Source organism: Bufo bufo, chromosome 1 (assembly GCF_905171765.1).
Source record: "Bufo bufo chromosome 1, aBufBuf1.1, whole genome shotgun sequence".
Lineage (NCBI taxonomy): Eukaryota > Metazoa > Chordata > Amphibia > Anura > Bufonidae > Bufo > Bufo bufo.
This window is the reverse complement of record NC_053389.1, coordinates 720,693,086-720,718,495: the sequence shown is the minus strand read 5'-3', so window position 1 is coordinate 720,718,495 and position 25,410 is coordinate 720,693,086. Positions and strand designations below refer to the sequence as shown.

Here is a 25,410-nt window from a genome sequence, read left to right as displayed (position 1 = left end):
TCACAATGTTATGTAATGAGCCCTTATAAGGTGCGTTCTTTATAACCGTAGACTGTACCCAATCTTTAAAAATAAAGCCGCTTAAGGAGTTCATTCTCTGGCCAGGTAGCTGCATGCTTTCGTATCTACTTTCCTTTTACTTCTTAATTTTGAGTCTTCAACTAATTTAGTGGAAATTTCCAAACCTCCTAGCAGAAAAAAAGAACCTGCAGAGATAAAAACTTGGAGGAAGATCAGCTGAGTCTGTGCCAGTTACTTGCTCTGAGCTTTTGCAAACCCCTTTTTCCCTTTGGAGTCCACATCAAATGAAAATACAGCAGTCGATGGCCGAGCCGCTTATCTGTTACTGACTCCTCACACTAAGACCTGACCCATGCTTCTGTCTTATCTACCTCCACCTCTAAGAGGCTTACCCTATAAACGCCAAAGCTGGCAGAGAAGATTATCTTTTCAGACCGCCGGCAGATGAGTATGGAGCACATAGAATAAACCAGCAAGCTGCTACTATCTATCTATCTACAGTTAGGTCCATAAATATTGGGACATCGACACAATTCTAACATTTTTGGCTCTATACACCACAATGGATTTGAAATGAAGTGAACTAGATGTGCTTTACCTGCAGACTGTCAGCTTTAATTTGAGGGTATTTACATCCAAATCAGGTGAACGGTGTAGGAATTACAACAGTTTGCATATGTGCCTCCCACTTGTTAAGGGACCAAAAGTAATGGGACATAATAATAATCATAACCCAAACTTTCACTTTTTAATACTTGGTTGCAAATCCTTAGCTGTCAATTACAGCCTGAAGTCTGGAACGCATAGACATCACCAGACGCTGGGTTTCATCCCTGGTGATGCTCTGCCAGGCCTCTACTGCAACTGTCTTCAGTTCAACTGTCCTTCAGTTTTGTCTTCAGCAAGTGAAATGCATGCTCAATCGGATTCAGGTCAGGTGATTGACTTGGCCATTGTATAACATTCCACTTCTTTCCCTTAAAAAACTCTTTGGTTGCTTTTGCAGTATGTTTTGGGTCATTGTCCATCTGCACTGTGAAGCGCCGTCCAATGAGTTCTGAAGCGTTTGGCTGAATATGAGCCGATAATATTGCCCGAAACACTTCAGAATTAATCTTGCTGCTTTTGTCAGCAGTCACATCATCAATAACTACAAGAGAACCAGTACTATTGGCAGCCATACATGCCCACGCCATGACACTACCACCACCATGCTTCACTGATGAGGTGGTATGCTTAGGATCATCAGCAGTTCCTTTCCTTCTCCATACTCTTCTCTTCCCATCACTCTGGTACAAGTTGATCTTGGTCTCATCTGTCCATAAGATGTTGTTCCAGAACTGTGAAGGCTTTTTAGATGTCGTTTGGCAAACTCTAATCTGGCCTTCCTGTTTTTGAGGCTCACCAATGGTTTACATCTTGTGGTGAACCCTCTGTATTCACTCTGGTGAAGTCTTCTCTTTATTGTTGACTGACACACATACACCTACCTCCTGTAGAGTGTTCTTGATCTGGCCAACTTTTGCAAAGGGTGTTTTCTTCACGAGGGAAAGAATTCTTCGGTCATCCACCAGAGTTGTTTTCTGTGGTCTTCTGGTGTTGCTGAGCTCACCGGTGCGCTCCTTCTTTTTAAGAATGTTCCAAACAATTGTTTTGGCCACGTCTAATGTTTTTGCTATCTCTCTGATGTTTTTTTTTTTTTCAGCCTATTGATGGCTTGCTTCACTGATAGTGACAGCTCTTTGGATCTCATCTTGAGAGTTGACAGCAAAAGATTCCAAATGCAAATAGCACACTTGAAATGAACTCTGGACCTTTTATCTGCTCATTGTAGTTGGGATAATGAGGGAATAACACACACCTGGCCATGGAAGAGCTGAGAAGCCAATTGTCCCATTACTTTTGGTTCCTTAACAAGTAGGAGACACATATGCAAACTGTTGTAATTCCTACACCGTTCACCTAAATTGGATGTAAATACCCTCAAATTAAAGCTGACAGTCTGCAGTTACAGCACATCTTGTTAGCTTCATTTCAAATCCATTGTGGTGGTGTATAGAGCCAAAAATGTTAGAATTGTGTCAATGTCCCAATATTTATGGACCTGACTGTAAATTATCTATCTATCTATCTATCTATCTATCTATCTATCTATATATCTATCCATGTAATGTCTATTTAATATCTATCTATCTATCTATCTATGTATAGATTATCTATCTATCTATCCACCTAATACCCATCTATTCATCTAATATCAATCAATCTATCTATCTATCTAGTTATCAAACAAAGGGAACGAACAGAGGTGTATATCGGACCTCATGAGCCCCAATGCATGATCTCTAATGGAGCCCACTGAGCATGTGCCATGTATAATGCTGGTGTATTTGTATGCAGTAGAGGGGTCCTATGGACTACCTCTGCATCCTCTATTACTATATCCCTGTGCACTAAGTAAAAGTCATAATATTTTTATATCTTAAAGGGGTTGTCCGGACATACCCTTATTTTCACCCAGGCAGTACCCCTGATGTTAGCATCGGAGCATCTCATGCTCCGATGCGCTCCTTTGCCCTGCGCTAGATCGCTCACTGCACGGGCTCTTTTGCTTACAATAACACACTGCCGGGCTGAGGGTTCCGCCCGGCAGTGTGTTTGTGACATCACCGGCTCTGATGGGCGTGCTTTAGCCTGCCCATCAGTGCCGGTGACATCACCGGGCTTCCTGGCAGCCCCGTGGAGAGCCCGGTACGTCACCAGAACTCTTGAAAATGCCTTTGCCCTGTGCAATTTAGCGCAGGGCAAAGGAGAGCATCGGAGCATGAACTGCGCCGATGCTCAAGTCAGGGGGGGCTGCCTGGGTGAAAATGGAGATATGTCCGGGTTCAGCTCTGAACCCAGACAACCCCTTTAATGCAAAAAGTTAGCCCCCAACTTTATAACCCATGTGAGATAGAAACAGCGAGTTGTCCTGAGTTAGAAAGACCGGTCGTCACTTTTGCCCAGTGTTTGGTCTGGCATCAAAGCCCCATTCAAGTGAAGAAGGATCATTTTTCTAATCCTGGACAACCCCTTTATTAACTGGATAAACCACTTTAACAGCAATGATTGTAATCAAACTCTTTTCATCTGATATCCCTTCACACTCTCTCTATCTATTTAACCCTGTACGTCACTTTTATTGGAAAATGATCCACTGAGATTGGTGACGTATTCCTGAATAAGTGAGCGTCACATGTCTGTATAATATGTACTGACCAGAGTATGGACTCAGGGACAAATAGAGCAGATTAATGAAACTGTAAAATAAAAGTATTATTTGTTCCCATAGCAACCAATCACTGCACCAATCACTAAAATTTTTCAAGAGCAGAATACAGATTAAAACTGTGCTGTGATTGGTTAAGCAGTAGTGGTAAGCAGAGTAAGCAGTAGTTGTAAGCGCAGTACCCCAGAGAAGGGGATATCTCCAAATTGTTCATTTTATTATGTTATATAATGTAATGCTATATCATGCTATGTATTGCACATGCTATGTATAACCAGGTATGGATGGCATAGCCGGGGTTAACAATCCTGGAGGCCTTGTAGGAGGTTAGGTGTGGGTTGGTCCCACCCCTAACTTTAAGTCAATATAGACTAGAGTTTGGAAGGGAGAGGAAGCTGTGACTTATGCCTCCTCTTCATAGGCCCAGGAAGCTACAGAGACTCACTGATCTCTGCATGATCTACAGAAGGAGAGAACTAGAGAACATAGAGTCTGCATGGCCGAGTGTTGGACCTGTAGTAGTAAGATGTAGTTGTAAGAAGGAGCTATAAGAGTAAGATGTAGTTGTAAGCAGTGTAAGAAGTACCTGTAGTAATAAGATGTAGTTATATGAAGTAGTTGTAATCAATGTAAGCAACAGTTGTTAGCAGTGTAAGCAGCAGTAAGCAGATTGCTATTCCACCTCTCACTTCATACTACCTAACTGCATGTTTCTGCTGTTAATGCAAAATGTACCTGATGGACGATAAGAAAATGAATGCCTCTAATGGGTTATAGACTTGCAATGGCAGGAGCCCAGCTGTAAGGAGGGATCCACATGGGCCTATAGTCATCCTATGTGGATGCCTTTGGTTTGGATGGGAATTTTCCCCACCAAAAGATGTGTTGCCCAGGGTATGATTGGACTAGTAGATCAACCAATCGATCCCACCAAAATAATTCATGGTGTTGGAGAATGATTTATAATCCCTTGTGAATTATTTGTAATGACCCGTGCAAAACCTCTGTACCTCAGAAAGGACAACCAAGTGAGAAAAACTCTGATGTGAATGTCATCATAGGCTACATTCACACAACCGTTTTGTGGTTCTCAACGAAAAATGTGGTTGTGGTCCCACACTTTTCACAGGCCTTGTTGCTAAAATGCCTATTTTTGTCCACAAAACTGACAAAAATAGGACATGTGCTAAAATTTGTGGCACGGGAAAATAAAGAATCACTTTTTACTGATGACACAAAATTTTGTAGCATACTTAAAACTCAGTATGACTAAAATATTACAGACAGACCGAGAGAAGCAGTCAGCATTGGCAAGAACATGGCAAACGAATGGTAATGTAGATAAAAGTAAACTAATACACATAAGCAGTGTCAGACTGGGGTGCCTAGGGCCCACCAGTAAAATGTATTTTGGGGGCCCACCATATGCATACATTCAAATATTACCTGCTCACACGGCAGTGAGATGCTACCAGATTATTGAATATGGGGGTCCCTGCAGGGTTCTGGGGAGAAGAGGACACTGGTAGCTTTCCTCTATACCTAGAAGACATCTCAGCTCTGATCGTGTCTATTATAATAAACTACTGATCCTAATGTAATATTACCACTTTATAAATCACTCTTAAGATCTTATCTTGAATAAAGGATTGAGCTTTGGGCTCTATATTCTATAGGTCTGTCTTACAAAGAGAGGCTTGAAAATCACACTGGAAAAAAGATACTTGAGATGAGATCTAATTTACATGTATAAATACATTCACAGTGGACTAGGGGGCATTATTTGCGGGTGGAGGAAAGGCAATAGACATGAATAAAGAAAAGGATTCTTTACAGTTAGAGCAGTCACACTAGGTAATGCCCTACCCCAAGAGGTAGTAATGGCAACCACTATAGCAGCATTTAAAAAAAGGGGACTAGATGATAAAACAAATGACATTGATGTACTGTATAAATTATATGAGAAAGGTTGAATGTGGTGGACTCGTTTCTTTTTTTCTACTTACATAATTATGTAATATCACGGCTACAGTTTCCATAGGAAGAGATGAAGAGTATATAAATCACACAATATTTGTTGCCAAGGTTACAGCTTGATGAGATACTGTCTCAATCATAAATAGGATGATTACACAATTGACAGAATTCAGGCTTTTAAAATGAAGGTTGAGCAAATCTTTGTCCTTGATCTTTGTTCCCTTGTGAATATTTTGGAAGAATGTTCTCAATTATCCTCCAATAAATCCACACAGTTCCATACATGATCTTACGCATTATGTGGAGTAAATATTTCCAAAGTAAACCTGTACAAGACACATTATAAAACAGATTCAATGATTCAAGCAAGTGGGTGTCTACAGTGTTAGGTAGCCACCCCAAAATGTTTATAAAGCACAAAGAAAATGATTGTCAAATGGGTGTAAGCATGTGGTGTAAACCTAGAGGGCTCCCTGTATGTGGAACTGATGCAGCCATGTTGGGAGAGAGTGCGGTCTCTCATCACCTTTAATTTAAATACAGTAACTTAGTTCCTAGGGATCCAATGTGGACCATATTTGACTACTTGGATCTGGAGAACTATACCTGATCCACAGGAGCTCGGAAACTGCTACACTTCATGGCTACAGTGGGTACTAAAGCAATCTTACAAGTTTGGTTACAAAAACAGGCTTCACCTTTCTGCTTATGTCTGGGTAAATTGGAATATATATTTTTTAAATGGATTGGGTGAAAGCATCCTTACATAAGGAAACTATGTAACAACCTGGCATCAAGAACAGTTGACTTGAGGTTCCCTACCCTTGTAGACTGACAATTTAGTGGATAGGGGACCAACAGGGTGATCTGGACAAGATGGACCTCCCTAGACTAATAAAGGGAGTGTGCACCATGACATGGGTCAATATTCACACTGGCTCTTGGAGAGGTGCTGGCGTGGTTGGCTCTATTTGTTGTAGTTTTCATTATTTGGTTACTTTTTTGCTTATGCCCTTACAACAGTGAACGCCTGCAATAATTTCTGTTGTCCCTTTTTCTTCTTCTCCTAGTCTTCCTCTCTTTCCTCTTTTTCTTTTCTTCTCTTTTTCTCTATCCTTATCCTATTTTCCCTATCCCCTTTCCCTACAATTTTTTTCCCACAAAAGACTTACACAAAATTTGTCAAAGCATGTATCTTTATATACATATTACGCTGATGCAGTTAAAATATGTTTAAAAAAACTTGCATATGCATAGCATGGGGGTTACAGCTGTAGCTACTACGAGTCCCTCAATTTGTGGAGGCATAAACCCTCTCTATAGGCCCTTTTACACTGTGTGAGGATTGTACCAATTATCAGGGAGGTATGTTGATGGCTTCAAACACTTGTTCCAGATAACTTGCCCGTGTACAGCCTCCAGTTAACCCACAAATAAGTCAAATGCTCATTTGCTGAGTGATTGCATTTTTCATGCTTCACCGAAGATTGTCCCTGGCATCAGGGAATGTTGTGCTGACAATATGGTTACGACCACCCAGCAATCCATCAGCAGTGGCTGTTCTTACACACTACAGGAAAAAGCACCAGCCTATGTGTGCCTCCACAGTTCCAGCCACCAGAGAGGCTGGTGCTTTTTCCTATAGTGTGCAAACACGACCACCGCTGATAGATTTCAGGGTGGTCATAAGCATGGAAGCAAAATGGACAATCACAATACAATAGTAAGTGTCTTGTATTAACTTTCTCTACAAAATAAATGCCACTTGCTGAAGTGAGACAACCCCTTTAAATATAGTTAATTGTTGCTCATTATTGGCCCATTGTAAAAAAAGGACCCTAAGGCATAAATTGAAACAAGGCATCGTTAAACTGGTTTTCTGTTTTGGAGAATCACTTTTTATTTCAAGGATCCTCTGATGATAAAATGATCACAAGGTTTGCTGCTGTTGGGGTACCTAGCAATCAGTTGTGAAGTGTTGGGGAGCCTGGGAGCAAATGTTCAATTTCTCAGCAGCACCCCCACAGGAGAAATAAAGAATTACACTGTTCTCATGTAAATCAATGTGGTGTTTATGTAATGCATGATCATGCTAGATGTGAGAGAATTTTTGTGTCCCTGGATCCTGAACAGGGAACTGTCCAAGGGCATAGAAAATATTGCTGTTAAATATTGATTATGATAGTTACTGGATACCTCCTTTTATATTTATACCTTACTGGCACATAGTAAAGGTAATATTTGAAAATTATGCCAAGATTCCTTGCCAGACATCAGTGGTGTGCCTACGGTTTTTGGCACCCGGGGCGGGTCCTTTCTCTGGCACCCCCCTGTCACGGCTGTGTCACAGTCTTGTTGTTGTGCACCGTGACACGTTAGCCATGCATGCTGGTTGCCAGGGGCAACGTGTTGTTTGCAGCATGTGTGTACACTTTCCCTTTATGGTTGGTTTCCCTTCCCTGTCTGGTGTGTGTGGTTTTAACTACCTGGCTGGGTGTGGTTACTAGGTTATATTGCCTGTGGCTGGTAGCAGAAGTTTTAGTTGCACTCCAGCCTTGGTGTGCGCTGGAGTTATGGTCCTGTGCTGGAGATTCCATCTGTCCAGTGTGAGGGCCACCTAAGTTTGACATCAATGTCTCTCCTATTTCTTCCCTTTGTTTCTATTTCCTTTACCCATGCTCACCTGTTGTTTTGTTTGGTGTGGTTTATGTTCAGGGTGTGTTGTTATGTCTAGTTTGGTGTTCCATGTCTGGTCTGTTTGGTGTTTGTAGTCCAGCATGGTTGCTAGACATTTCCCGTGTCTGTCTGTGCCTTCGGTGAGAGGGTTCCTGGGTTCCCCGGAGGGGGAACTACAAGTCAGAGAGCAGTTTTGCCTGGTGCCACCACGCGTCCTGTCCGCATAGGGGTCCAGCTAGTTATTGGTGCTGGTGTTCTACCCTGTTACTGCGGCAGGTAAGTGCTTGTTGTTCCGGTGTGTTGTTGTATCACTGGGTTCTTACCTGCCGATCCTGTTGCTGTTCACTGTCTTCCCCTTTCTTTGCTGCTAGGCCTGTGGAGACTCCTGTTCATCCGTGTTGCGGAGGAACAGGTCGTCTCTAGTTCCTGACCTTAATTTCAGGGATCATCAGGGTGACTCAGGGTCCGAGGTTCCGGTGTATGAGCCCTCCTACCATCTGGGTCCGCTCATACGGATAGGAGTCAGGGCTAGGAACAGGGTTGCAATAGGAGGTGACCTGCTCCCTTATCCCGGCATCCAGGCCTAGTTTAATTTTCTGTTTACCAACGGTGTTTGATGGGGAGTTTCCCCCCCACTTCCCATCGTGACACCCCCAATACTTTGAAAAAATTGTACCCTCTCACAGTAGTATTGCCCTCATTGTACAACCTTCACAGTAGTTATGTACAGATGTGTGCCCCCTCACAGTATTTATGTCCATATTTTGCCCCCTCATAGAAGTTATATCCTCTCTGTGCCCCTTTCACAGTTGTAATGCCCTCTTTGTGCCCCCTTCAGAGTAATAATACCCATTGTGCCCCCTTCATAGTAATAATCCCCATTGTGTCCCCTTCATACTGTAGTAATAATCCCCATTGTGCCCTCTTCATAGTAATAATGCCCATTGTGCCCCCTTAATAGTAGTAATGCCCACTGTTCTAGTAATACCCTCTGTGCCCCCTCCATAGTAGAAATTCCCACTGTGTAGTAATGCCCACTGTTCTAGTAATACCCTCTGTGCCCCCTCCATAGTAGAAATTCCCACTGTGCCTCCTTCACAGTAATAATGCCCACTGTGTACCCTTCACAGTAATAATGCCCTCTGTGCCCCCTCCTTAGTAGAAATGCCCATTGTGCCTCCTTCACATTAGTAATGCCCTCTGTGCCCCCTCCATAGTAGTAATGCCCTCTGTGCCCCCTCCATAGTAATAAAGTCCTCTGTGCCCCCTCCATAGTAATAAAGCTCTCTGTGCCCCCTCTGTATTAAAAAAGAAAAAGAAAAACAAAGTAACTACTCACCTTGTCCCGTTCCTGAAGCTCACAGTCCTCTCTTCCTTGCAGGCACAGATCGCTCTGCAGCACTGTGTGGGCAGAGCTTATGCAGATTTCCGGGCTGCAGGCTCCACCCACACAGGCCGGCAGCGCGATCTGTGTCTGCAGGTTGAATGGTGGAGTGGGGAGAAGTCTTCCTGCTTCACCATTCAAGAGGACCATGCTTCCCTCAGTGCTTTGTGGCCAGGGGCAGGGAAGCACATAGCCTTAGTGCTGCTTGAAGGGCCAAAATTGAAACGACCCCCCCATGCCAAATTCTCGACCTGACCCCTTCCCTCCAGCCAGAGGTGTAACTTGACCTCCATGCACTTTCTATAATAGCGGTGTCTTCTTATGTGGTACAAGGGTATTTGGTCCCCCTCAGGCTCCTGGGCCCGAGAGCAACTGCTACCTCTGCATCCCCTATAGCTATGCCCCTGAGTGTAAGTGACAGTTAACTTTGGGCTGGGGTAAACCTTTGCTATGGGGGTCAACCATTTCCTATTTATGACCTTGTGCAGAGATGCCCCCATTATGTTAATTCTTCTGTCATAGGAAGATTTGCACTTTAAATTTAGGTCACAGTTGTCCCCTTTACGATAGTTAAAAGCAGAAAAGTCACAGGCAGGTCAACATTGCTTGTGACTTGCATTGTGTCCATGATCCATTGTGTCCAACTGTTACCTTGTAGTTGTGGCAAGTCAAATTGCCACCCCATAATGTCGCCGTGCAGCCCCAGCCTAGCATGTGGCATATATTGGCGTTAAGCATTGCCCACCATGACCTGTTACTAAATCTTGGACATTCTTGCTTACAGTTTCTATGATTATTTGTTCCTGTTTTAATAACGTTATCAAATCCTACTCAACAAAAGTTGTGCATGTGTGTCTGACAACCTTTATGGGATCACTGATGGGTTCAGTCTCCACTCTCTTCTAAATGACTGCCTACAATTGCGGAATAATATCTGCTAGATGAGGGTAATAAATTCCCATGGTTGCTGCTTGGGCTGTCGGTCCCCTTGGAGTAGAGACACAGCTGTGGCTTTTCCATATGACACTTATGCATGGTGACAACAGTTCCCAAGACTCTTCATTTCATTTCAGCGGGTATCTAAGATGAATATGGCTCTCCTTTTGGTCACATGATTTTTATGGATAATGGACAATTATTACTTGATGAACATTTGATTAAAAATGTTTAATTTGGGGCACATAGGTAACAATAAGAATGCCGTTTTGTGTTAATGGTCCAACATAGAATTTCATGGACATCTTAACAAGATTAAAGGGCATCTGTCAGCAGATCGGTAACTATGAAACTGGCTGACCTGTTGCATATATGAAAATGAGTCTCTAGGAGCAACCGGGGTGTTGCCGTTACACCTAGAGGCTCTGCTCTCTCTGCAACTGCTGAGCCCTCTCCACTTTGATTGACAGGACCAGGCAGTGAAAATGTCACCACACCTGACCCTGTCAATAAAAGTGCAGGGGGCACGGCAGTTGTAGAGAGAGCAGAGCCTCTAGGTGTAATGACAACGTCCCCGTTGCTCTTAGAGGCTCATTTGCATATATTAAAACTTCATTTTTCTCAGCAATGCGGGCACATATGAACATGGCACCAAAACAGAGGTCTTCAGCTGCCAAGTGCACATGTAACAGGTCAGCCAGTGTCATAGTAGGTACAAATCTGCTGACAGATGCCCTTTAATACCAATAGGCAAGCAAAGAGTAGATATACTAAGAAGAATTAGTCTACCTTTACTGGGCTTTGTCTGTTCTAGTTACTGTCTAATGAAGGGTTGGAACAGTTCAGATCACAAATGGTTTAGGCCAGCTGCTCTTATATAATACATGATAGTAATAGTAAAGTAGTAATAATTAGTAAACTAGTAATAAGGACTCATATTGTTTTATGTCTGGTAAATGCAAACTGATCTCATTAGATTTTTCTGTGGTAAGTGATCCTGCCAGTTCTACCGATAAACTACTGTATGTGGAGCTTCAGAAACCACTTTCAAGACAACCATCAATACAGTGTCACCATCGTAGTGCATGCTGACACAATCACATCCCTATGTTTGCTCTTGTTGATTCCCTTGGAGGAGAACATTGCTGTGGCAGTATTGCTCCTGTTCCCCCTCCCTTTTTGTTAACATTATGGGGTCTATATTGAAAGTGAGCAAAGTGAGGTTGAGAAAGGAAGGTAACTTGAGCAGAGTCCCACATCAGCTGCATGGGTTAACCTTAATGGAACGCAGGTTATTGTATCTAGTAAACATCTACTCATTTTATCAAATTTCTTTCTCTTTGTTGCTGTCTTTGATCACAATGCTGTGTACCAGAGTCCTCATCTTCCATATGCTATTCATAATGCAGGTGTCTTAGTATGTAGTAGAGGAACCTTTAGGCCTCCTCCAGCACAAAGACACTCATGAGACTGTCACCTCTGAAACACCCCTAACTACAGTACAGACCAAAGGTTTGGACACACCTTCTCATTCAAAGAGTTTTCTTTATTTTCATGACTATGAAGGCATCAAAACTATGAATTAACACATGTGGAATTATATACATAACAAACAAGTGTGAAACAACTGAAAATATGTCATATTCTAGGTTCTTCAAAGTAGCCACCTTTTGCTTGGATTACTGCTTTGCACACTCTTGGCATTCTCTTGATGAGCTTCAAGAGGTAGTCCCCTGAAATGGTCTTCCAACAGTCTTGAAGGAGTTCCCAGAGATGCTTAGCACTTGTTGGCCCTTTTGCCTTCACTCTGTGGTCCAGCTCACCCCAAACCATCTTGATTGGGTTCAGGTCCGGTGACTGTGGAGGCCAGGTCATCTGGCGCAGCACCCCATCACTCTCCTTCATGGTCAAATAGCCCTTACTTTCAAAGTTTTCCCAATTTTTCGGCTGACTGACTGACCTTCATTTCTTAAAGTAATGATGGCCACTCGTTTTTCTTTACTTAGCTGCTTTTTTCTTGCCATAATACAAATTCTAACAGTCTATTCAGTAGGACTATCAGCTGTGTATCCACCTGACTTCTTCTCAACGCAACTGATGATCCCAACCCCATTTATAAGGCAAGAAATCCCACTTATTAAACCTGACAGGGCACACCTGTGAAGTGAAAACCATTTCAGGGGACTACCTCTTGAAGCTCATCAAGAGAATGCAAAGAGTGTGCAAAGCAGTAATCAAAGCAAAAGGTGGCTACTTTGAAGAACCTAGAATGTGACATATTTTCAGTTGTTTCACACTTGTTTGTTATGTATATAATTCCACATGTTCATAGTTCATAGTTTTGATGCCTTCAGTGTGAATCTCCAATTTTCATAGTCATGAAAATAAAGAAAACTCTTTGAATGAGAAGGTGTGTCCAAACTTTTGGTCTGTACTGTACATACTTGCTAATCGACTTGAAAATACTGTACAGATCAGAATAATTATGTAGGTTCCTGCTACACACATTATTTATCCCTAAAGTATAGATGAGACAAAGTTGTGTGCTCCCTCACCACACCGCTCCGATGTGCAGTACCCCAGAGCAGGGAACATCTGCAAATGGTTTGTTATTTAATGTTATGTAATACTTACATAGTTACATAGTTAATACGGTTGACAAAAGACAATAAGTTCCACCAAGGGATTGAATTTTAGAAAAAGGGGAATGAGACCCAGATTTCTACATATATTCATAAGCATTAATGTCATTTACTTTTAAGAATTCATCTAAACCCTTTTTAAAACTGTCCACTGTTCCTGCTGTGACCACGTCCTGAGGAAGTCTATTCCACAGATTCACAGTTCTTACAGTAAAGAAGCTTTGACGCTTCTGGAGACTGAACTTTTTCCTCTCCAGTCGGAGGCAGTGCCCTCTTGTCTTTTGAGCGCATTTTACATGGAACAGCTTTTCACTGTATTTTTTGTATGGCCCATTTATATATTTGTATAGGTTAATCATGTCTGCCCTTAGACATCTCTTCCCAAGACTAAATACATTTTATTCTTTTAGTCATTCCTAAGACCCTCCATGCCCCTTATCAGTTTAGTCGCTCTCCTTTGTACTCTCTCCAGCTCCAGGGCATCCTTTCTATGGACAGGTGCCCAAAGGTGAGCTATATATTCCAGATGAGGCCGCACCAACGCTTTGTAAAGTGGTAGTATTACATCCCTGCCCCGCAAGTCCATGCCTTGTTTAATACATTATAATATTCTGTTAGCCTTAGAAGCAGCTAATTGACATTGTATGCTGTTATGTACTCTGTGATCTACAAGGACACCCAAATCCTTCTCTATAAGTGACTCCCCCAGTGTTACATCCCCTAGGACATATGAAGCACAGAGATTATTACTACCAAGATGCATAACTTTACATTTGTCCACATTGAACCTCATTTGCCAAGTTGATGCCCAAACACTCAGAGTGTTCAAGTCAGCTTGTAGTTTATGGACATCTTCCATAGACTGCACATAGCTTGGTGTCATCTGCAAAAGTAGAAACTGTGCTATTAAGCCTGTCCTCGATAAGATTAATAAATAAATTACCGGTAAATAATAGAGGATCCAGCACTGAACCTTGGGGTACACCACTTATAACCCGGGAATCATTGACCACAACTTATCGGACACAGTCCATCAGCCAGTTTTCAATCCAATTACAAACTATACTTTCCAAGCCTCTAGACCAGGGGTGTCAAACTCAAATTCATCGGGGGCCGCATCAGCAGTTTGGTCACCCTCAAAGGGCCGGAAAACTTGGCTTGGCCCTTGGGGATCTCTGACGCCACTTCCACACTTTGGCTGGGGGCTCTGTGGAGCTCTTGAGGTGTTTTATCCTAATGAGAAAGATTTCATAATAAGTATTTGGAGAAGATGCAGAGGGATAGCAGAGCAGGGAGAGGCTGGTGCTGCTACTAGGGGGTCATACCATGGGGGAGTAATAAAGCCCACCATAATGCCCCCCCAGTAGTAATAATTCTCCTTATAATGTGACAGTGCAAAAAATACCCCCTTGTAATGCCCCCATTTGAGCTAATGTCCTAATAGTGCCCCCATAATGTGCCAGTATAAAATACCCCTTCTTAGTGTCCCCCGTAGATGACCCCATAGTACTCCTCTCCCCCCTTCCCCATAGTACCCACCATGTGTCCCACTATAAAATTGTACTGTACAGAGAGCCCATATAAAATACCCCTTCTTTGTGGCCTCAGTAGATGCCCCTATAGTGCCCCCAATCATGTGCGAGTATTAACAGCCCCCCCCCGTGCCAGTAATAATAGCCCCCTATGCCAGTAATAGCAGCCCCCCTGTGCCAGTAATAGCAGCCCCCAGTAATAACAGCACCTCTGTGCCAGTAATAACAGCCCCCAGTAATAAGAGCCCCTCTGTGTCAGTAATAACAGCCCCCAGTAATAAGAGCCCCTCTGTGCCAGTAATAACAGCCCCCAGTAATAAGAGCCCCTCTGTGCCAGTAATAACAGCCCCCAGTAATAAGAGCCCCTCTGTGTCAGTAATAACAGCCCCTCTGTGCCAGTAATAACAGCCCCCGCCAGTAATAACAGCCCCCCCTTTGCCAGTAATAACAGCCCCCGCCAGTAATAACAGCCCCCCCTTTGCCAGTAATAACAAACAGCCCCCCCTTTGCCAGTAATAACAGCCCCCGCCAGTAAAAGTATTGTACATAATAAAAATAATAAAAAAAAACACATACTTACCTCCATGTCAGTGATGCGATGCAGGCCTCTTCTGGCCTGTGTCCCACGCTGTATGGCTCAGGCAGCGCGATGACGTCATCGCGCCGCCTGCGCCGGCCTCTGATAGGCTGCAGGCACTAGGCCGGCAGCCTATCAGAGGAAGGGAAAGGGACACGCCTCTCCCTCCCCTACCGCAGCACAGGCAGGCATCTGTATCGCTGTCCTGAGGACGGCGATACAGATGACTGGAGATGAGCGCTTCCACAATGGAAGCGCTCATCTCCCTGTGCCCAGCCGCCGCCGCCAGCTCGCTCGCTGCGCGGGCCACATGACGAGGTCTGGCGGGCCGGATTCGGCCCGCGGGCCTTGTGTTTGACACCCGTGCTCTAGACCTTACTTTACCTATTAAACGCATATGAGGGACAGTATCAAATGCCAGGTTAGTCTGACAACTTCTGTTCTTGGTAAACCTGTGCTGGTTATCACTTACAATAACAGGCACAGGCATTGTGCATTGGTCATTTATCAAACTGGTGTAAAATAGAACTGGCTTAGTTGCCCATAGAAACCAATCAGATTCCACCTTTCATTTTCAAAGGTTAAAGGATTTGCACTGTGTGGAACAGTGTGGAACTGTGCTTCATTGTTGATGGATGTACTACAACCCATTTTGCACTTCAAAGAGGTTTTCCGGGATTTTAATATTGATGACCTATCCTCATGATAGGTGAGGGTCCGACACCCAGCAAACCCCTTTAAGTAAAAAAGCCATTCACTTTAATGGGACAACTCCTTCCTAGTCAAGTATATAGCAACGAGCTAGAAGTGAATAGGACGGATTGTAGTTACACCTGCTCATTGCTGCGCTGTCGACGGCGAGCAGATAAACAATGAAGGAAAGGCTGCTCCCACACGGACCCACCGATCTGATATTAATGCCCTATCCTGAGGATTGGTCATCAATATTAAAATCTCAGAAAACCCCTTTAGGTAAAAGAGTAATTTGTTCTTCTACATCTGGCCTGGTTTTCTGATTCGTACACCATACGCTGGCCATTACACTCTACACTCCCTGCCTTGCACCCATGCAAGCACCCTAAATTATAGACACCCCAACTACCATCAGGCAGGAGCCCCAGAATAAGGGAGTGCCTCTCCTTTCACTGCATGGCCCTAGGGAGCAACGGTGTGAGGATAGCCACTGTGATAGACTGTAACAGCCAGAGACACTACCACTCTCACCCTCCACTCCAGCTCTTCCTGGGTTCCTGCGGATGTAGTCCCTGAGATCAATGTTCCAGATACTTTATGCTTGTGCTCTGTCAAGTTGCCTCTTACTTCCCTTTATAAACTTTTCCACTAATTTTTCCAATCCCAAGAGTCTCTACCCAAATACTGCTCATAATTCTTCCTTTTTTTTTGTGGCTAAGGATGACATATATTTAGCTTTTCAATTAACTCCTTTAAGAAATGACCTTGCAATCACTTTACAATGGCAAGGCAGGAACATAACCGAACCAAACCGTCTGCATCCACTTTTCCATAAATAAGCAGAACGTCCAGCTCATGCATTATTAATGATGTCTGATCGCTAATGGCTTACGATTAACTCCTACTTCTGCTATCTTCCTTTTTCCTATAGGGTTTACATGGTCAAAAAAACACAGTCATTGGAAAATTGTCAGCTGCTCAATATTCTGGATCAATCCTGTAAACCAACCACTATTAGATGTTGTTTGTATACAGCTATTAGGGTTAATGGTGATATATAATGGTGACCTGAGTCTTCTGCCATGGCCCGGACACGCACACATTGCACGTCACCGTACAGAGTTCTCCGTGATGCCACCTTTTCTGCCTGGTTGCTGCAGACAGTATAAATATAAAGGAACCTCCCCCACTGCAGCATTCCCCATGTACGGGAATACACAGAAATATTCAAGGTGACAGGACACCTCATGTGAGGACGTGTTACTTCCAGAACCTTTAGGTATAGTTGAACTACTTTATTCATTTCAGTTCTGAACAATTAACATCATTGGCATGAACAAGACCAAAAACAAATGGTTAAAGTTAGGGATTAAGAATGTATTGATAGTTAGGCAACCATGAAACCTAGAGTGCCTTTGGCGTGCTTCTAGCATGATAATTAATGCAAGAGCAGCGGGGTATATAAACATGCATTAACTCTCTCAGTACAGACCTGGTACTGTCATATGTGAGGGTATACAGTACCATCAGGGCCGTATTTATATTAAATTACAAATCCATGCCCATGCATCATGAACATGTCCCCATAACTTGCTATGATACCTCTACAGCTATATTTCAAGGAAAGGGGGGAATTATTTTCATACTTTTGTTGCTCTTTGAACATTGTAAAGACGGCACATGGTGCCCAGATGGGTTGTCCCTTCGCTTCTGCCACCTAGTGAAGGCAGAGCTATCCATGAAGGAAGGCCAAGCTAGGAAATCATATGTTTTGCTCCATTGCATCATGGTCTTCGATCAAAAGATTTTAGGGAGAATTTGTTTAATTTATTTTTAATCATATTTATTAAAATATAGTGGAGCTTCTCCAAAAGACCACCTCTTTAGTAAGACCACCACCTTCTACAGACTGGATTTCCTAACCCTGTAACAGATCTTCAGTTCCACCATGTTTGATGGATACTGGTCTTCTCTGAGAAGACTAACCTTTAGGCTAATTTCACATGGGCATCGTTTCCTTCTGGGTGCTGTCTGAGTTTAGAACATGGAGCATCCGGATTGAATACTAACCTTTTCAATTGAATGGGTAAATTCACATGGGCAATTTTCTGTGGGGATCATCAATCTATGCTGAGAAAATAGACTCATATATTTGTCCATTTTCCCCACACGACTCACTTATTCAAATGAATGGGTATGTGGGAAGAAGGATATTTTAAAACTGGTCCTATTTGCTAAAACGACCACTTTCAATGCAAATTTGAATGGTCATCTCAAAGGGGTTTTACATATAGTATAGCTGCAGTGTTCATAACATTTTTTTATATTCTTGTATCTGTAAATATTCTCCAGAATCGGATGTATGCATTGTTATCGAGGACAGGAATTCAGCATTCATACAGCTGTTCATCCCCTGCTGACTACAGATTTTTGACAATGGTTTCCGGCAGCATGTAGTCAGCTTGTGGAAGGTCCCAATTTGCTAAGGGAATAGCACTTTAAAGTTTAACTGTCATTCTTTTTTTTTTGTAATGTATAGGGGCAGTGATACTGACCATTTTTGTAATATACTTTTATTACTGAAATTGTATATTTCTATTATAAAGTAGCTGTAAAGTGGCACATTTTGAGCCTTAGCAACGCTCCTCTGTCTTCTGTAAACACTGTAAACACTGACTGTGTTATGTAAACAGAAGGCAGAGGAGCGTTGCTAAGGACCAAAATGGGCCACTTTACAGCAATTTTTCTACTAGAAATATATGATTTCACTGATAAAAGTATATTACAAAAATGGTCGGTATCACTGCCCCTATACATTGCATAAATAAAAAACAGAATGACAGTTACACTTTAATATTACATGAAGCAGGTACCTCAAAGGTGGATCTGTACTTTAACCTCATTAGTTTAAGTTTACATATATTTTCCCCATAAACAGCTTCTAGCTATGCTTTATCTTTAAAGAGGTTGTCCAGGTTCAGAGCTGAACCCAGACATACTTCCATTTTCACCCCGGCAGCCCCCCTGACTTGTGCATCTGCGCAGTTTATGCTCCGATGCTCTCCTTTGCCTTGCACTAAATTGCGCAGGGCAAACGCATTTTTTGGAGATCCGGTGACGTACCGGGCTCTCCATGGGGCTGCTAGGAAGCCGAGTGACGTCACCGGCACTGATGGGCGGGCTTTAGTGTTGCCCTAGCCAGTAAAACGGCTAGGGCAGCGCTAAAGCCCACCCATCAGAGCCGAAGACGTCACCGAACACACTGCCGGGCGGAAGCTTCCAGCCGGGAGTGTGTGATTGTAAACAAAAGAGCCCTTGCTAAATCGCGCAGGGCAAAGGAGAGCATCGGAGCATGAACTGCGCAGATGCTCAAGTCAGGGGGGCTGCCGGGGTGAAATTATAGGTGTGTCCGGGTTCAGCTCTGAACCCGGACAACCGTTTTAAACCTTCTCATACATTTCTGCACTTTCTTAGGGCTCATGAACGCGACCATGCTCACTCCGGGAAATATGGCCAGTCTGTTGGTTGGTTCTCCTGGACTGATGGTGGCTCCTCAGACCCAAACTTCACTGCATCTTCCAGACTGATAGCGATTCTTCATACCCAAACTCATTGCATCTCCTGGACTGATGGCAGCTCCTCTGACCCAAATTCAATTGCATCATAAATCACTGTGATGCAGTGAGTTTAGGTCAGAGGAGCCGCAGTGGGTCTAGGAGATCTGGCCAACACACAGGCCATATTAGCTTTTAGATTATTATTTTTTTTTTTTATCAATCACTTAATTGCCCACATCGATACTTTATGTTACTCCTTTTACCATTACTTCTCTCCTTATGTTCCTTTTATATCTTGTACCTGGATTTCATTAATCCATATCTCTTCAGATCCAGATTCATGCATGTCCCTAAGGCCTGTTTCACACTTGCGTTGCAGCTTTCCAGTTTGGAGATCCAGCAAAGGATCTCAAACCGGGCCAAAGCGGATTAGTTTTGTCCTCATTCATTGTCAATGGGGACAAAACTGATCAGGATGCATTCCATTTCTTTCCTTTCCATTCCATTATTTTTTTTTAACCAGACACAAAACCGCTGCAAGCTGCGGTTTTGTGTTCGGTCTACGAAACGGAACAAACTGGATTCGGCATGAAAATCAATATAAGCCAATGGTGCTGGATCAGTTTTTTTTTTTATCCACTGTGTTCAGTTTAGATTTAATACAACTGGAGCCGACAGAAACGGATGCATCCGGATGTATTAATTAAATGACACAGATCCGTTTAATTCCGGTTTTGAGATTCTCTGACGGATCTCGTAACGGGAAAGCCACAATGCAAGTGTGAAACAGGCCTAAATTCGTTGTTTTTTTTTCATGTAAATCACTTTCTGAATACATTAAACATATATCATTCTTCAACTCTATGCAATGCCCAACTATAGTGTACCTTCCCGAATCCACTCTTCTCAGCAGTCCTAACTCTCTTACCTCTTGCTCCTCAGAAGAACTTCTGACATGTTTGCCCTCTCCTAAACACATCCATGTCTTCTAAACCAGTAATTCCCTGACAGTTCCTATGGCAGAGTTAATAAATCAGAACGCACCTCCAGTAGATCCATCCCTATTTCCCTGAATCAGCTGCTCTGTCTAAAAGCAGCTCATCCATCTGCTATACTTTCTGTGGCTCAGCTACATTTTTTACTCTATTGATCCATATCTGTTTACCAGCCATTCTCTATAGTGCCAACATATACTACAGCGCTGTACACAGATCATCATACTTACATCCATCCCTATCCCCAATGGGGCTCACATTCTCTCTCTCATATTCAGTGGCGACAATTTCATTGGAAACAAGTTACCTATGAGTATGCTTTCAGAGGGTAGGGGGAAACCTGAAAAGCCGGAGGACATCAGCTTGAATCCGTTTATACTTCTCTACACTGTTCCACGATTTTATTACAAGCACAGGTATGTATTCCTGAACAAGCTCATTTACAAGGTGTGCATGTATTGCAGACCAGACTTATCCCTATGTTCAGATGACATATTTTGGAGCATAGTCTATAGAATCGGCTTAAAATCTGTCTTAAAATCGGCGGCGTAGTTTATATTGTTTGGGATTTTCCACCAACACATTTGAAATCTGTGTCGCGGGCAAAAAATTGTCATGTCCTATTTTGAAATGGTTTCCAAACATGAAAACTGTGGCAGGTGGCCACACACAGATTAGGCCCATTCAATGAGGCTAATCCATATGCAGACCAGGGCCAGTTGTGAAATGCAGTTGGCAGAAATCCAAGGTTCAGGTGCAGATACTTCCCACTCTTTCCATCCCCCACATTCACACATACCGCCCTGTTATATTAATCCTGAAAACAGAAAAATAACTTGTTTTAAAGGGCACCTGTCAGCAGATTTGTACCTATGACACTGGCTGACCTGTTACATGTGCACTTGGCCGCTGAAGACCTCTGTGTTGGTCCCATGTTCATATGTGTCCTCATTGCTGAGAAAAATTATGTTTAATATGCAAAATATGCAAATGAGCCTCTAGGAGCAACGGGGGCGTTACCATTACATCTAGAGGCTCTGCTCTCTCTGCAACTGCTGAGCCCCCTGCACTTTGATCGGAGCAGTTGTAGAGAGAGCAGGGCCTCTAGGTGTAATGACAACGCCCCCATTGCTCCTAGGGGCTCATTTGCATATAGTAAAACTTCATTTTTCTCAGCAATGCAAGCACATATGGACGTGGGACCAACACAGATGCCTTCAGCTGCTAGGTGCACAGGTAACAGGTCAGCCAGTGTCATAGGTACAAAACTGCTGACAGATGCCCTTTAAAACTCAAGCAGTCTTCTGTTAATTAATCCAGTAACCAATGGTCATGTCATAGTCCCTGGTCATACAATATTTACTAACACTGCAATTGGGAAATGTAAGCCTCGCCCCGTGAATGCTCTAAATCTGACAGGGCTTATGGGGTTATGTATGCCTGTTTTTAGACCTGAGACAGCCCAAATTTGCCTGGGCTTTCCTCTGAAAATTAGAGACAGTCAAATTCGGGACTCTTGGCAACTATGTTAGTCCAGTATCCAGCTTCTCTGACCCTAATCTTCATATTCTGATAGGTCAATGTTCCTTTTTTCCTTTCTGTAGCTGTACCTGCCAATGAACCTGTGATTTCCTAAACTCGCCACTGTTCCTACAGCCAGTTCCGTTGCATTCAGCTACATTTTCATCCTATGTTGTCTATACCCTGATACTCAACCACATGCCGGTATCTCAGTCTGTATTATAATTTCTCAGATGCCAACGTACCACGATCCCTTGCATATTACAACTAGCTTCACCACCTTTAACTACTACCCCCCTCATTTCATTGTACCCTACTACAGTCTGTTGCGTTGCTCAACACCTAACTGTTCCCCTCCCTTGAATTTCAGCTATTCCTCACCCACGCCCCCACGTCACAAAGCTTTAAGCAGCAGGTTGCACAAATGGTGAGGTTCGGTTGCCATGTGTTCTCCCTACAGATGTCTGAAGATTAACAGGGGAGACCATAAGACACCACTACATGCAAAGCAGCATTATGTGCTATCCCCTGATTAATCCTCTGCTTGGTCTGGATCTAGGAGATTACCGGCTGATTGTTGGGTACTCTTGTGCGGTTGTGCCTTGTGGGATCATAGAGCTGCAGAAGCTTTCTACAGTCTCAAAAGTCCATGAGCATAACCGCAATGACTTCCCACATCCCATGTAATGGCCCCATAAAATGCAATATTTACCCCAGGAGATTGGGAATTCCTGCAGAATGAAAGCTTTTAATCTCCAGATGGAGCGGATGATGACATCCTTGTATGCATTATTCCATCTCGGTCTCTGCCCCTCCTTGTCCCTCTCCATCTTCCGCATACATCAGCACTGGCTCAACTTACCTTGGTGACAGTCATACAGAGCTGTGTCAGAGCAGGGGGACCAGGCGCCTGAGCTGCTGGCTTCTGACTGCAGATCTGTGTGCGCGCTGGCTGCTTCCAAACTCCCCTCCTCCTCATTATTCCCATCCTTTGCTGGCTGAATTATGATGTCACTCTGCATCCATACTGATCAGGCAGGAAGCCACTCCGCTGCTTTTAACCTTTTCTCTACTGAACCAGCAATGTCAAAATCATTTCATTCACATGAAAAAAAACAAAAAACTTTCAGAGATAAAACTTAATGCAATGGTTGCAGTTCTGGCCCTGGAAGGATGTGCCTGAGAGCCGGGTGTCAGGTTATACAATAGGGAGGGAGCAGCCCCTGTTGGTGTCACCTGTGTCTCAACTTAGAGGTCATCGAAATCTGTCAATATTGTCACCTAGCACTTGGGTCATTTAAAGAGGGGCTCCTGACATGTCTTTTTTATTTTTTATTTTTACTAAATAATTTTATTTTCCATGCAATAACTAATCTGGAGCATCATTTCATAGAACTCTATGTTGTTCCAGTCCTCAATTACTGCTTCGAGAAGTTTATTAATGATTGTGAAACTGGGTGTTATCATTTGGGGGGTCTGTGCAGAGACACCTCTCCAACCGGTAACAACCAGACATGGTGAAAACTATAGCCATAGCAGCCAAAGCACTCGCTATGGGGCCCTATCAGGTGCAAGAACACTGTACCTTTTGTGGGAAATAATAATATGGTGGCTTTTTGCTAAAATGTGTTTTTTTTTAAAGGGGTTCTGCACTTTGTTTAAACTGATGATCTATCCTCTGGATAGATCATCAGCATCTGACCGGCGGGGGTCCGACACCCAGGACCCCTGCCGATCAGCTGTTTGAGAAGGCAGCGGCGCTCCAGCAGCGCCGTGGCCTTCTCACTGTTTACCGCGGGCTTAGTGACGTCACGACTAGTATCACTGGCCTGGGCGCGGCTAAGCTCCATTCAAGTGAACAGAGATTAGCCCCGCCCAGGCAAGTTGATACTAGTCGTGATGTCACTGGGCCTGCGGTGAACAGTGAGAAGGCTGCGGCGCTGCTGGAGCAACGCTGCCTTCTCAAACAGCTGATTGGCAGGGGTCCCGGGTGTCGGACCCCCGCCTATCAGAAGCTGATGATCTATCCAGAGGATAGATCATCAGTTTAAACAAATTGCAGAACCCCTTTAATATAAGGGGCTATTATACATATCTTTATTATTACCACTTATGCTGCTGTTACACCTAGGTGGGGCCCCATCTTCATTTGCTATGGGGCCCTATGAATCATAGTTAAGCTCCTGCACCCAGATGCAAATTCATGAATAATCTTCTAGTAGCAATAACTGAGGAACGACACAATGTAGAGTTAGTATATAAAAAGATGCCGCAGAATCGTTATTGCATGGGGAATGCAAGTAGTCACTAATACAAACGTATCGGGCAGTGCCGGGCAATCGATAATATGCTCTGTACCGGGATCCTGGGAGAAAAGCCATGATTTGATTATTTGAAGGACAGCAGACTTTTCAAATTAAAAACTATTCTAAGGACTGCAAAACTAGACCGTGATCCAGGGGAGGCAGGGATAGAGCAGTTCTGTCAGTACATTTTTCCACTGGGCTGTAGGCCTACTACAGGGATTCTGCTGCAAATCTAGGATGTGGATACTGCAGGGCTACGGGGTAATGATATTGTCGTTTTGTTGGTACCGTGATTCTGCAAGTCTGCAAAGAACAGGCACTGGCTGTGCAGAGCTGGGATTCTGCATGCTACAAGTACAGTATGATGACCGCAGGTCTGCGAGTGTATTATGGCGCGTAGTATTTTATACAGATAGTGATCCAGGGAGGATGACTTTTCAGTTTTGCCAATATGTTGATTCTGAGGCCTGATAAAGATTTAGTGAGTATGCAGCAGCTCTGCAAGCATAGCGTGGTATATCTGCAAGCTACAAGATGACTCTGCAGTAAGCACGCCCACTACTGTATATTTAGGACATAAAAATTAAGGATAGAGGCAATTGCCTGATGTTCATTTCCTAGATATGTAAGTGATGGATTCAACCACAACGTCTTTATCACCGGGGCCAGTGATCAGAGACGCAGCTTCAGCCTCCTAGCCCCAATGCAATCTAACAGAGCCTCCACCTGCCATTTATCATACTGGTGTCTTCCAATGTGGAAGAATGTCCTTTGAGCATCTCCCAGCACAAGAGCTGGGGTACTTACTTCTACAGCCCTGCCGGCAGTAGTGTCAATGTCAGACCCAAAGTATAGGACCCAAGAGAAAATTGTGTAAAAATCTCACCATGAATCTCTTAACTTAGGGTGTTGGATGGATACCCTCCAGCTGTTGCAAAACTACACCTCCCAGCATGCCCAAACAGCTGTAAGCTGTCCAGGCATGCTGGGAGATGTAGTTTTGCAACAGCTTGAGGCAGGGGCAGACTGGGAACTTAAAGTGGCCCTGGCAAAAATACTAAAAGTGGCCCTGTTTTGTATTCGGGTACAAATTGATGGAAGGCAGGGCCAACAGAAGTAGACAGGGCCAGCAATACCATATTGTGGCACATTATACCTCCCCAACAGAGCCAAATACCACAGTCCATCACAAAATACTGCCCCAGCAGCACAAAATACTGCCCCAAAAACTTCCACTGGCCACCCAAAAGGAGGGCTCAGGCGGCCCCCTGGGCATCGGCTTACTTGAAAATTTCCCTGTAAGTTCTATGGCCAGTCCGCCC

The 25,410-nt window shown here is 43.6% G+C and overlaps 1 protein-coding gene across 2 annotated transcripts in view; it reads right to left on the bottom strand.

The window, feature by feature from the left end:
- CORO2B (coronin 2B) overlaps positions 1–22,744 on the bottom strand; it is a 63,613-nt gene extending 40,869 nt beyond the window's left edge. The window contains exon 1 of one of the 2 annotated variants that reach the window (XM_040414330.1): positions 22,645–22,744. In XM_040414330.1, the coding sequence (XP_040270264.1) occupies positions 22,645–22,659 (15 nt within the window). In that variant the 5' untranslated portion in view covers positions 22,660–22,744. Of the gene's footprint in view, positions 1–22,494; positions 22,596–22,644 lie in introns of those variants that run through there. The other variant, XM_040414331.1, reaches the window with a different exon arrangement.
- Between the last annotated feature and the right edge of the window lie 2,666 nt (positions 22,745–25,410).